The sequence below is a fragment of the Enoplosus armatus genome, chromosome 8, assembly GCF_043641665.1.
Source record: "Enoplosus armatus isolate fEnoArm2 chromosome 8, fEnoArm2.hap1, whole genome shotgun sequence".
Lineage (NCBI taxonomy): Eukaryota > Metazoa > Chordata > Actinopteri > Centrarchiformes > Enoplosidae > Enoplosus > Enoplosus armatus.
In genome coordinates, this window is record NC_092187.1 from 16,810,531 (window position 1) to 16,823,998 (window position 13,468).

Below are 13,468 nucleotides of genomic sequence, written 5' to 3' on the forward strand. Positions count from 1 at the left end.
ACCCAAACCCGCCTCAATCTTTACGTTTCTCTCTAAATTAACCATCCTGTTACGTACTGTGTTTCTTTCCCTGTTCTACTCAGCTCTGACTGTGGATGTGATTTATTTCTTTGCTTTTTGCCCCATTTCCATCTAATGAAATAGAGAATAAATGAAAACCAGTAGGTTGAGCATCACATTGTGCTGAATTTTAAGCCACGTCACTCAGTCTGTCGGTTGGTCCACCAAGATGATGACTGATAAATCTCTGGCACCACCATAAGGTTCACATTTGTTGTTTTGAGTAAAATTTCTCAACAACTTTTGGATGGATTGTGATTTGGTACAGATGTTCATGTCCCCCACAGGATGAATTCTAATAGCTTCATGAAACCCTTCAATTTCCTTCTAGAGCCATCATCAGGTCCAACTTTCACTTTGTCTGATACAAACAATCTGCAGGAGTAATGATATTCCCATCAGCCTCGGTTGTACTTTGTGTTTATTGCTAATTAGCAAATGTTAACATGCTAACAAACTGAATTAAGAAGGTGAACATGGTAAACATTGCTAAACATCAGCATGTTTGCAATGTCACAGCGAGCGTGTTAGCATGCTGATGTTAGCATTTAGCTCAAAGCACTGCTGTGTATAAGTACAGCTTCACAGAGCCGCTCTTAATCTTGTTGCATCAAATTTACCTGAAAGAGATGAAGATATGTTTAAATTTGATTGCATTCTTTAACTACATTATATTTGCATGTAAAGAATGAATAAATGAACAAATTAATTTACTTACTGGAGGACCTCAGTTTTTTCAAATTGACTTAGAAAGTTAAACAAGGCCGGTCTTGTGCTCTTTTGGTATCAAGGAGCATTTCAACTGTGGAAATGTCACAGCCTTTCATGACCTTACTTCTGGCCAAATGACAGCATGTAAACAGCGAAGAGACAAGCTGTTTTTTTTGACGTTGAGGTTTGTTTACTTGAGCTGTTTTTGTCCGTCTGCTGTTTCCAGGTCACAAGCTCAACAAGGACCTGAAGCACTACCTGAGCTTGAGGTTTCAGAAGTCGTCCCCCGACCACGAGCTGCAGAAGACCATCCGAGCCAATCTGTATCGCCATGCAGTGCCTTGTGAGTAAAAATATTAGATAATAATGTGACGGTGGATGCTTAAACCAGGGCATCTGGCTGAAGAATGGCGTCTTTAACCAGTCTTTAACATCATTTCTTCATCTTTACCCTAATGACCCACTTTCTTTTGGCTTCTTTCTCATTTGTTTCTTCTCCTATTAATCTCATTCTTCCCTCTCACTCACCCATAAATTATTCTTTTACACTTGAATTCCCTTTCATCATGTAAAATCCTCACCAGCTCTGCTTCTAACAAATGAAATGAATAACAGACATGCATTCTCTAAACACCAACTGTAGTTTTTGTTACACATTACTGTCCATTAAAGCCACTCATAGTTTGACTGCGCCAGAGCACCATTTGTGCAGCTGTCTCACATAGCTGTGAATTATACAAAAAGTGTGGCTCAAGCCAAACGCCCAGCGCCGTGCCAGACTCCACAGCTGGACTCGGTTACGTAACAAACAGTTGGATCTGCGGTTGGTTGACACAGTCCAGCTCTACTCAGTTCATTTTCCTACTGTACTCATTTCATGTTTGTGTTCAAAAAATGTTTTGCTTGAGTTGCGATGACCACGAAGGTCATGAGGCTTAAAGTGTTTCAACAAAATGGCACAGTGGATCTATTATAGATGTGATTAGAGAGAGAGTGTGTGTGTGTGTGTTTGTGTGTGTGTGTGTTTCCCCTGTGAGGAATTGTTTTATCACGCATATGCATAGACATGATTTAATCAGCCAAGAAAGGGATCATCATTCTCATCAAACACCACTTCCTCCTGCTTCTATGGACTGTTTGCATTGCAGTGCTCCCTAATAAAGCTTCTAGACTAGATTAATGTGGTCTCTCTCTCTCTCTTACTTTGCTTTTCCACTCTCTGCCTCTCTATATCTGGCTGTCTGTCCTTCTCTTGCGCTGAGCCATGTGACCGGTAAATCCGCCTCTCTGAGCCTCCCCCGGTGCCCTGCCTGGGATTATGATGTTCTGATATATTGAAAATAGATTCCTGCCTGATTATGTGATGAACATGTTGGGCTCTCGCAAAGATCACAGGACGGTGGAAACGCTGTCTGTCCTCTGCGACAGATATTTAAATTGAACATAAACAAAATAAAAATGCTAAATATGTCGTGAGGCATTTGAGAAGGCAGTCTGACTAGTCACCAGATGACTAAGGGGATTACATTTTTTTTCTTACTTCTCACAAGTGTTTGCTTTCTTTCTGGCGAAATATTGGACACATTAACGTCTTAATGCCCATGAAAGCCCATAAAATGTACATACTAAAAGTTGCATACTGGATACTACCTCTATAGGCTTCTAAAATCCTTAAGATGAGTAAAATACTGGATATTTTCACCTTTCCAGGCCTCTAAAAGTCTTAAGATTAGTAAAATACTGGATGCTTTCAGGTCTTAAATCTCTATAAATAAGTAAAATAAGTGAAATACCTGATACATTCACATTGTCATGCTTCTAAAAGTCCCTCACATGAGACAAATCCAAAATTCTGCTTACAATCTTACCACACTTATATCCACAACCATAACTTGTGATGAGGGATCACAAGTAGACCATGCTTCATTTTAAGGGGTCAGAAGCCAAAAAAGGTTGGGAACCACATAAGACATGCTGATTCAGACATTGCTGTCAGGAGATTCTGTGAAACCCTCCGAGCATCTTTAACAGTAACAGCAAAATCGGTGAGCCATTACACATGTGCTACTTCCTCTAAATTTAGAGGATAACCTTTATAACTGCACTAATATGTGTAAGTTTTATTACAGTGGACTGGAAATGTGAAGGCTTCAGTTTGCTTCTAATGAACAAGGTCATCGGCAGTAAGCTAAAGTTAAGTTTACCTTTCTGTGAGTTAGATGTGAGATTATAGACAGGAGGAACAATGTGTAGCTCATGGAGTCGTTTTCATTCAAATGTTTATTATTATAGTGTTCTTTCTGGTCATCTCAACAGAAAAGAGCCTCATTGTTCTCAGATCTGCTATTCTTCACTCTGCTTTGTTAGAGCTGTGATGAAGTGTGTTCCCCACTGTAATAATTTAGACAAGAATGTACTGACAAATGTCCAAATGTGCAGAAAAACCTTTCATAGAGCTACATTAGCTCTTCGTTATTAACAAAACTCAACAATACTGCAGCTGTTTCACCGTTACCAAGACTCAAGAGTCTCCAGCAATGCTAGCTGCTCTGTGAGGCTGTATCGAGCGGTGCTTTGAGCTAAATGCTTGCACGCTAACATGCTTACAACCTACAGCTGAGGCCGATGGGCATGTTATTAGTTTTGCAAGTATTTGGTCATAAATATTGAAAGTATTGAACAAATTCTGACCTGATGATGGCGCTACAAGAAAAGTAAGGGGATCGCCAAGGCTATTACAATCCGTCATGAAGGGAACATAAATGTCTGTACTGTATCAAACATCAAAGTACAATGTTGAGGTACTTGTACTTTACCTGAGCATTTCCACATTTATTTGACAGCTATAGTTCCTTTACAGACTGAGATGTTAGATACAAAACATATGATCATCTTTGAAAATATGATTCATTGTTATTGATCAAACCACCCAACAGTGTTTGAAGCTCCAGCTGGACCAGCTACAACATTAAAATGCTGTTTAGATGTTAGAGCAGAATAATATATTCCGATAATATAATAATATAACACTGACAGGGATAACTCTGTATTATATTTTGATACTTTAAGTATATTTTTTTACTAATACTTTAGTAACATTTTGAATGCTGGACTTGTAGTGGAGTTTTTTTTTGTTTTTTTTACAGTGATGCTATTGTTACTTTCACTTAAGTAAAGATCAGAATAAATACATCCATGCAACCGTGGAGGAAGTGCCCCTGATTACTCATTAATTGGAAATATTCCACTTTTTTCCGGGTTGTAGCTCAAAATAAAAAGGTCCAGACAAAGGTGTCTCTAGAAAGCCTCATTGAATGAACACAGAATGGACTCTGCCCACTCTGTAGTTGTAGTTATAAATCATTAAAGGATAAAGCTGGCCTTGTTCTGTGTTTTTCTTTATGTCAACAAATCCCAGAAAGACTAAAACCAACAATGTGTTAAGCCTGTCTCTCAGTACTTTCTGACTTCACTACTCAGCAAACGCTACTCAAACAGGAGTAAATAGTGTTTGTTGGGGACTATTTTCAGACATGAATTTGATGCACTAGTGAGTATTTACAGCAGCTGGACGGTGTATGTGGGATTGACTTGAAATAAACTACAGTGCCCACCTTCATGTTGATAAAGGAACATGTCACCCAGTGAGGCCCACTGATGTGTTTTTAACAACAGTGTAGGTCTGTGGCACAAAGGAATAGGATATTTAAGGCTTTGGCTACACAGAAAATACATGTATGTTGAATGAATTCTGTGCTGGTTTTGGTCTTTTCATGGGATTTGTTGACCATAAGAAATCATAAGAATCACCAGTATCTTGTGTGAGGCTTAATATTCACTTTTCTCACTATCTGATCTTTTTTTTTCCAGCAATAAAGGCAAAAATGGGCCACAACACACTGCTGGTCAGTCTTCACACTGAAATGTTTATACTGTTCACCCCTCCCCTCCCTCTCTCTTTCTTCCTGTCCCTCCCTCTCTCCCTTTCTTGGTGACCTACTATCGCTGCCACCTCCTGTTTATTGTCTCTCCCTCACACACACACACACACATGCAAATATTTTCTTGGCATGACAAGGCAGAATGACAAAAGCAGTCAAATAAAGGCCACACTTCTCTGCCCTCTGTTCCCTTTGTCTCTGGGTCTCCCATGTCTCCTCCCCCTCTCCTGAGCACATGTGTTACTCCCTCTCCCTGTGCTTGACTCGAACAGGTGCCTTTCCCCTCCACCACTGGCCGAGGTGTTTTTTTTCTCTCTGTCCTTTGAGCATGTGTGTTTATAGGAAGAACACAAGCACCCCCCCCCCCCACACACACACACACACACACACTTCCCTCCCTGTCAATCCTCCTCCCCTTTCCTTCATAGCCCTGCTGCTACAGATGGCCATTGTTATCATGTGCAGCAAATGTCACAATTGATAGAGAAGTCGCTCTCTCGTGGGATTCATTTCCCTCACGTCTACAGCTGCTGCTCGGGGATGAGGGTTATCTCGGCGTTATCCCAGCGTTTGAGCCACAGAGCGAACCAATCCTCCTCCCCCCACCTGATCTCTCCCTCCCTCTCTCTCTCTCTCTCGCCCCCCCCCCCCTTCTCTGTCGTCCTCCTCTCTTCACTTCAAATCCTCCACTGAGTGTCAGCGTCCCTGTGGCTCGGCGGTGGCTGCTGCCTTCCTCTGTCTCTCTCTGTCACACTCTAGCTGCTCCCACTGTCTCCCTGCCTCTGCTGCTCTCACCCTCCATCTCCTCCTCTCTCTCTCTCTCTCTCTCTCTCTCTCTCTCTCTCTCTCTCTCTCTCCCCTCCTTGCTGTCCTTCACTCCCTTGCTTCCTTGTTTTCCACTCCACTGCCGATCTCGGGGAAATCATTGTTGGAGACAAATTTCTCTGTTTGCCGCTCACACAAAGAAAGGGATTACGGTTTGATTTGCTGGCTCCAGGCTCGCTCTGCATCCAGGCAAGTGGCAGCTCCTTATTCTCTCCTCTTTCTCTCCTTCTTTTTTCCCCCCACTCTCACCACCATCCGCCATCCGATGCCTGTGATGTATGCATGGCAGAGTGTGTGTGTGTGGTTGATGCTGTGTATAGAGGCTAAGGGAATCAGGGAAGGTGGGGGTAGGGGTGGGAATTATGTGAGGGAAAGAGGGGGGCAGGCACACTTGGAGCAGGCACGTCCAACCCAGAGGGACAGATGGCCAGTAGCCCTGGTGCTTTTTCCTCTTTGGTTTTCTAATTCACCCTGCAGGCTTTGTGCAAGGCCCACTAGTACACAGACCTTCTTTTCAAGAAGCAAGAGATGGCTGCTCTCCTTAGCTAGAAGAGGGAGGGAGAGGAGGTATCTGTGTGTGAAGAACGGACAGGGTATAGGAAAAGGAGAGGAGATGAAGGAGGAGGAGGAGGAGGGGGGGGGGGGGGGTTGCTGTAGAGGCAGAGCAGGTTTTTAAGAGGAGGTTAGGATAGGAGAAGAGATGAGGAGCTGAGAGGGAGCAGAGAAGGGGGGTCATCAGCCTCGAATGCATGGAGGTCAGGTCCAGATGCTGCTCAAACAAAAGGGCTTCTCTGGGGGAACGGCAGGGGGAAGCGTGGCACTCGCCATTGTGTGTGTCGCTGCATTGCAGGGTGCTGCTGGGGAGCCTCATGCTAATGATGGCCATTCATTCTTGTAACGGATGAGTGGGCCCAAGCTTCTGTTTGCCTGCTTTTCACATACACACGGTTCATATTTTGTTCATGTGACCAAATATCTGCTGCGTTAACACACGACTCGCTCTGGAAACGACGAGGGCTGGAAAAACGATGGCTTCCAAGCTCATTGAGGAAGCTGGGCAAATATGTGTTTTTGCATAGTAATGATGTATGAAGACAGGTGCAGACTCTCTCTGTGTATGTGTGTGTGTGTGTGTGTGGGTGTGGGTGTGTTTACATGGACTGTGTGTGTGAGCTTTATGTTTAATGCATGTGTTGGTGTATTCATTGCCATATTTAGCATATTCTACAGTCACAAACCGGCATCAGTTGTCACCATAAAAATAAATCACATAACACACACAGGCCAAAAGGACTGCAGATCTTCCTTCTTGTGTTACCGTTAGTGTGATTGGCAAGTGGGTGGACGGTGGCAGTGGAGGCTGTGGTCTCTGACGCTGTTTTTGTTATTGACAATCTCTTCCTGGCCCCTTTCAAAGGCATCTTATGGTACATTTGTCCAGAAGAAACCATTTAAATCAACACCAACCTTTGTTTCTGTTTCTGCACCTGGAGTTTAGAACAAGCTGTACCTTGAGTCTGGTCTTAACGTTAACTTCATCAGTCCTGGTGAGAAACCACTGTGATCAGCAATAGAAAGCATACCTCACAATAATATTATTGTTAGTCAAAATCCTCATTCGTGTTTCCTCGCCAAGCTCATGTAAGACAATCGTCCTTTGATCTTGAGAAGCAGAGATGTGAAGATTGTTGATGGGATCACCCCAGAGTCACTCAGGTCAACTGATCTGATCAGTCCCTGATTAATGAGCCGCTATCTTGTCCCACAACTGAAGAAATGCTTCATGTAGTTCTCTCTGTATAGCTGGGGGGGGGCAGCTGAACTAGGAGTCCTGTCCACATGGAGAAAAACCAGAGGTTGGAATTGTTGATTAAAGCAGGTGTGAATTCTCTTTAACTATTTACAGATTAGTGACTATATTTCAGACAGCTAGCTAGTGTTTGTATTTTTGTCAGCAGAGTGTGATGATGATAACCCCGTCTTTGAGGTCAAGGAAATGAACTGTGTTAATTCACTGACTGAACAAGGCTCTGTTCTGATCTTGTCGTCTTGTACAAGACTATTCTGTGTGTGAGTGTCTTGTGATGGTTTGGATGTGGATCGACTCTGGCGGGCAGCTAGCCCACATACTGTAGCTCCTAAGTGTTTGCGAGGCTCGATGCCTCCGAGCAGTGAGTGTGATGACGCCAGATTGATCTAAAATGGGATATGCTTTAACTATTCACTGAACTTTGTGTCCGTGTGGCTGCTTACAGTATCTGTGGTGTTTCTATCATATTTACTCTTGTGGATTAGCACACTCTTATTTTCCCAGGGCCTTAATTGATGCTCCATAACAAGGCAATTTTAGCTTCATTGCTCCATCAGTGCAGTTTACTCTACTCATTTACATATTTAGAGTTCAACAAACCTACCAATGGGATGGTCGCTTTTACAGTGTGTCTCATGCCGTCAGTGAAGGTAATTTTGTTTGCATATTTGGTTGAATATAGCTGAATAGTGTGTTTTGCCATTTTGCAAATTGTAAATGACATTCGTTACATGAATGTTTTATTCGTCCCACCATTTTGTCAATGTAGGTTATCCCTAAAGGAATAGTTTTAGGAAAAACTCTCTTGCTGAGAGTTAGATGAGAAGGTTGATACCACTCTCATGCATGCTAAACATGAAGCTACAGCCAGCAGCCAGTTAGCTTAGCTTAGCATAAAGACTACAAACTCACATTATATTTGTTTGTTCCCAATAAAACCTACAGTAAATCATTATTTTTACCCATTGGTTTTTGCACAGATTAAAAACACGAGACATAACATGTTAATAAGCTTTAAAGGTGCAGGAAGGCAGGATTTCTTTTGCCTTTAGACCGATCCAGGCTAGCTGTTTCCCCCTGCTTCCAGTCATTATGCTAAACTAAAAAAAAATTAGGCTAATCTGCTGGCTGTAGCTTCATATTTAGTGTACATACATGAGGGTGCTTTTGAGCTTCTCTAACTCTCAGTAAGAAAATATATTTCCCAAAATGTCATATTTTACAGTTATACCAGTATCTGCAAAATTGGATAAAACACTGCGCCAGGATATTCTGTATGAATGAAAGTGAAATGTTCCTTCCCCTGTTTGACATTGTAAAATTGTGCAGGAGGATGTTCTGTTGGCAAGCTACAAACTGAGTTTAGCTTTATGTTAATCCAACAAAAACATGTCCAACCTTGTCCTTCAGCTATTCCTCAGTAACAAGATGTCATTCTTTATAGTAGAGTAGTGTTACTACTCTACTATAAAGAATGACATCTTCTTCGTATTAGGTTAATACTATTACTAACCTAAGTAGCCTGCCATGTAACAGCAAAGGTTATTTTAAATACTCATGCAGCAAACAAACACTGTTGCTTATTTTTTGATTCCCAATTAAATATATCAGGATTATATGTAGAAAACTTCCACACAACTGTATTTAAGGTAACATATGGAACAGTTACATTCAAGAGACTAAATGTAGCATTCAACACTTTTGTTGATATACTTCAGGACTGCCAGTAGAGCTACTATTTTTTAACTTTTAGGTACAATGAGGGCATGTGGCTAAGATTGGACCATGTGTATCCAAACAGAAAGCTGCAGTCCTCTTCCCTCAGGGCAGCTCCTGGGTTTTGTGGTCAGGTTGCCTGGGCAGCAGTCCATGTCCATGCAGGTACAGGCCTGCACTGCCAGGTACACATTTTCCTTTGGTCTGCCATTGGGCTCTTAATCTCCCAAGGTCCTAAACAAGTCCAGGCTCTCTGCTCGACTCCGGTCAAAGCATAGTAAACAAATCCAACCTGCAACCAACTCCCTCTTGTAAAACCAAAAAACTCTTTTCATCATATTTACACATTTATATCTTACCAAGCTGGTAACACCAGGAGTATATTTTATTATTTATTTGGTTAATTTCCGATTCTTACCCTCATCTTAGTCCTGCTGCCCCCTACACCCTTCCTTAACCCAGCATTCACCCCTGGAGAGGTTTTCTCAGTCACGAGACCTGCCTGAAGCTGGCTGTTTATCAGGAGGGACCATGTGTTAGGTAATGTCAAGACTCTATATTTATGGCTAAGATAGCAGGAGAAGGAGAAAGGAAGAAGAGAAAGACAGAGGAGAGGGAGAGGGAGGGGGGGGGGGGCAGTGGGCGGGAGTATGCAGGGGGGCTGTGAGGCTGCAGCCATTGGCCTCAGACAGGAGCTGGAGTGTGAATAGCTCACAATGGCTTAGCCTCTAAGCTGGGCTGGACCTCTAATTTGCTCTGCTCGTGGAGCTTTGAAGAAAAACGGCAGCTGCCTACTAGCTGCCTGCCTGAATGAGCTCGCAAGCTGGGAGCTAGCACTCACTCATAGACAACTGGATGATCCATGGATGGTTCGCTTGGAGGAGGGAGAGCAGCATTCAGTGGATTTATCTTTTTGAATATTTCTGTGGAATAACGTGTGGAGGGGAAAGCAGCAGCGGCAGCAGCAGCAGTAGCAGCAGTGGCGGTGTAGAGGTAATTCTGTGACATTTACTTCTTCTCCTGGGAATGATGCCCTGGCTTCCGGGATTAGATTTGAAGGGATGTGGGTGGGGAGGATAAACAGAAACACACAGAAGCAGAAATACAGAGGCAGGTGGATTCTTTTTTTTTTAAGAGACTGTGGGAATCAGTGCCTATGCAGATTTGTGGTGTGATACTGATGAGCTGTGATGTGTTGTGCCATGTGTCTGCATCTTCTCCCTCATCTTTTCCCTTTCATCTTCCCTTCGTTTTTACCTCCTTGTGTGCACTAGCTCTGTCCTCTCTGCTTTACTCTTTAAATGAAAGCTCCTTCCTCCTTGTTTTCATCTTGGTTTTCTCCAATAAACAGTGGTTTCTAATAGGTGAAAAGAAACAACTACCCTGCCATCTTTTGTGTTATTTTACAAGATTTCCAGTTAATGACGCTTCGGATTGTATGTGCTTTCCCACTATTCATTATCAGCCCCCCCCCCTCCTTCCTCCCAACTCCCTCATTCTTCTCCCCCATATTGAAAGGGGAGAGATGGGGAGGGAGCAGGGGGAACAGCAGGAGAATAGCGGCTGGGACTCAGCTGTGAGGAGTGTTGTGGCGCGAGCTGAAAGAATGGCCTGTTGTGTTGGGCAGCAGCAGTATTGTGTGTCTGGCCTCTCTCTGTCCTTCTCCTCTTTAATGGGTAACTGCATCATCCTTTTATACAAACAATCACAGCGAGGAACCCGCTCTTCTTATAAAAAATAATGAAATAGGCTCTTTGATAAAGAAAGTTACCCCTTTCCATAAATTAACGGCTGGGTATTGTTTGAAATGCCAATAAGATACCTCAGATACTGAAACACTACTACAACACACGTTGTTTTGAGAAATATAAACATGTTTGTTTTTTTTTTCATTTAACAAATATAGAGCTGAAATGATTAGTCGGTTAACTGATTAGTGAATCGACAGAAAATTATTTTGATAATCGGTTAACCATTTCAGTCAAAAGCCCAAACCTGACCTAGTTCCCGCTCTTCAAATGTGATGATCTGCAGCTTTCTGTGCGTGTGTCTTAAGTGACCGGACACTGAATGTTTTTGGAAACTGGTTTAAAGACATAACCTTGGACTTCAGGAAATTGTAATGTAATTGTAATTGTAATGTAAATCTCCTAGGAACTTGTTCTGTTTAATAGTGAGTTTTGAAGGATGAAGGATGTGTTTCATTGTGGGAGGCAAGAAGAGGCATTGTCACTCCTTGCTGAAGCTTCCCCAACCCCATGGTAGTTAATTGAACTTACTACAGCATGGCATGCTCTTCACAGCACCTCAGTCCCTGATAGGATCTGGAGTGGGCCTGCTATTTGCTTAATCATTAATCTGAGGGCCTCTGCCACATTGATTCTCTCTCCGTTCCCCTTCATAAATCATTATGGGCCAGCACTCCTTTTAATGGGGGATGGAAGCGCTGATTGAACACAGCCACGGCACTCAGGACGTAATACTCACCTTGGTCTCCAGGTCGGCTGATCAGGACCGAGGAAACAGGCCCAGTACCTGTCCATCCCTGCAGTAGACTTCTAGCCTTCAAGCATGAAGATGGAGTGACACCTCCTTTAATTGAAATAAGTTTAATCCATTTTCAGACCAAATATGTTGTAATAGTCTGTATTAGTCATATTAGCATCTCTAAAAAGATCCGTCCAGCTGACACCATAATGGATGCAAATGGCCGTACATCCATAGTTTGTGGTTGAGACGCTCCCATCGTCTGACCAGTGTATTAAGGGACTACTTGTGTAGATGAGGCCTTAAAGTGCTGCCTCAATCAATGCTGCTCCGGTAATTGGCTTAGAGGCCCAAGAGAGTTCCCTGCTAACTCCCTGTGTGACTGTTGGCTTTCTCTGCCCCTCCCCTGCTCTGTCTGCTCTGAGATATGCACGTAATTTCTTCTCACGTCACCTCTGAGCCTCTGTTTTCATAACACACACACACTTCTCTATCAACGCAGAGCGTGTGTTTATCCTGGAAACACGCCCCAATTTATGCTGCCGCTATGGCTTCTTGTTGTTATGGAGGGGACCGTCACAAGCATTAGTGGTAATATTTAGTTTTTTAAGAACATAAAGTTTAATTTTTTTAAATTTTTTAAAATGAAAAACAACCATTTCCCTGCACAGTTTATAGTCCCACCATCAGGCTAATCTCACTCTCAGGTCAGTTGGAAGTTGCTCGGTCTCGTGAGTCCCCCCTCCCCTCCACCGCCACGCGCACACTCACAACCAGCAGGGGTTAAAAACAGCAGATGTTTAGCTGAACCAGTGTGTGTCTACGACTGTGTATATGTCTGTGTCAGACAATTAGTGGAAGCTCCCCAGACCATCAACAGCAGGAAGGCGATTGAGGGTATCAGATGTCACCAGAGTGCTGTCAGTGCCCCACAGCCTTTTGTGAATACACGGGAGGAGGTTTTTTCACCTGGATTTGTGTGTGGGTGTGTATGTGGTTGTGGTTGAGATGGTGGTGGTGGTGGTGTGTGTATGATGGTTTTTGTTTTTCTTTTACTGTCTTTATTGTGGACATAATCATAAGCAGCATGTGTCTCTGATGACGAACAGTCAAGTAGGAGGTCACGTGGGTGTACATAGAGAGGTATTCAGGTTATCTTGGCCCCATGTAACAGTGAACCGAACTGAACCAGGGGTCAGAACAGGACATCAAGAGAGAGGCTGCAGAGGATGTAGAGATAGACAGACCCAGTCTGACATCCCGCACTTTTTTGCTTGCTTGCACAACACAAAATGTAAATATAAAATGTAAAAAGTTAGAGCAAAATTCTTCTGCTAAAACTACCCTTTTAGAAACATTTTGAGCTAACATCATGCTAGCATGATAATGCTAACATGCCGATGTTAAGCAGGCATGATGTTTACCATGGTCATCATCTTAGTTTGGCGTGTTAGCATGCTAACGTTTGCTAACTGGCAAATTACCATGGCAGTCTTCCCAATAGTTGTTGAGACACTCTGCATTCACTCAAAACCACAAATGTCAACCTCATTGTGGCTCTAGAGCACTGGAATGAAAAGTCAGGGGATCACCAAAGACAGTTTAAAATGTCATGGCAATCCATCCAGTAGTTGAGATATTTCAGTCGTGGACCGAACCACCGACATTGCCATCCCTACAGCCACAGCACTAGCATTGTTGTTAAAAACAAGACTATAAATATAAAAGTGTCATTTAAATTGAAGACTTATCAAAGTTAAAAAATTATGATTTTCATCCTTTAGCCTTCTACTCATGTGCAGTACTTTATGTTACATGTGGATATCCCTGGCAGGTTTGGGCCACTTTTAGACGACACAAACATTCACTCAGCTACATGAATGAAATATTTAGTCAGCCTCCAGAGATAACAGCTTCT

General features: G+C 42.8%; 1 protein-coding gene across 1 annotated transcript in view; it reads left to right on the top strand.

Moving 5' to 3' along the window:
* The window catches only part of LOC139288612 (membrane-associated guanylate kinase, WW and PDZ domain-containing protein 1-like), an 89,003-nt gene that overhangs the window by 29,985 nt on the left and 45,550 nt on the right, over positions 1–13,468 (top strand). The window contains exon 2 of the mRNA XM_070909941.1: positions 998–1,114. Within this exon, the coding sequence (XP_070766042.1) occupies positions 998–1,114 (117 nt within the window). The remainder of the gene's footprint in view (positions 1–997; positions 1,115–13,468) is intronic.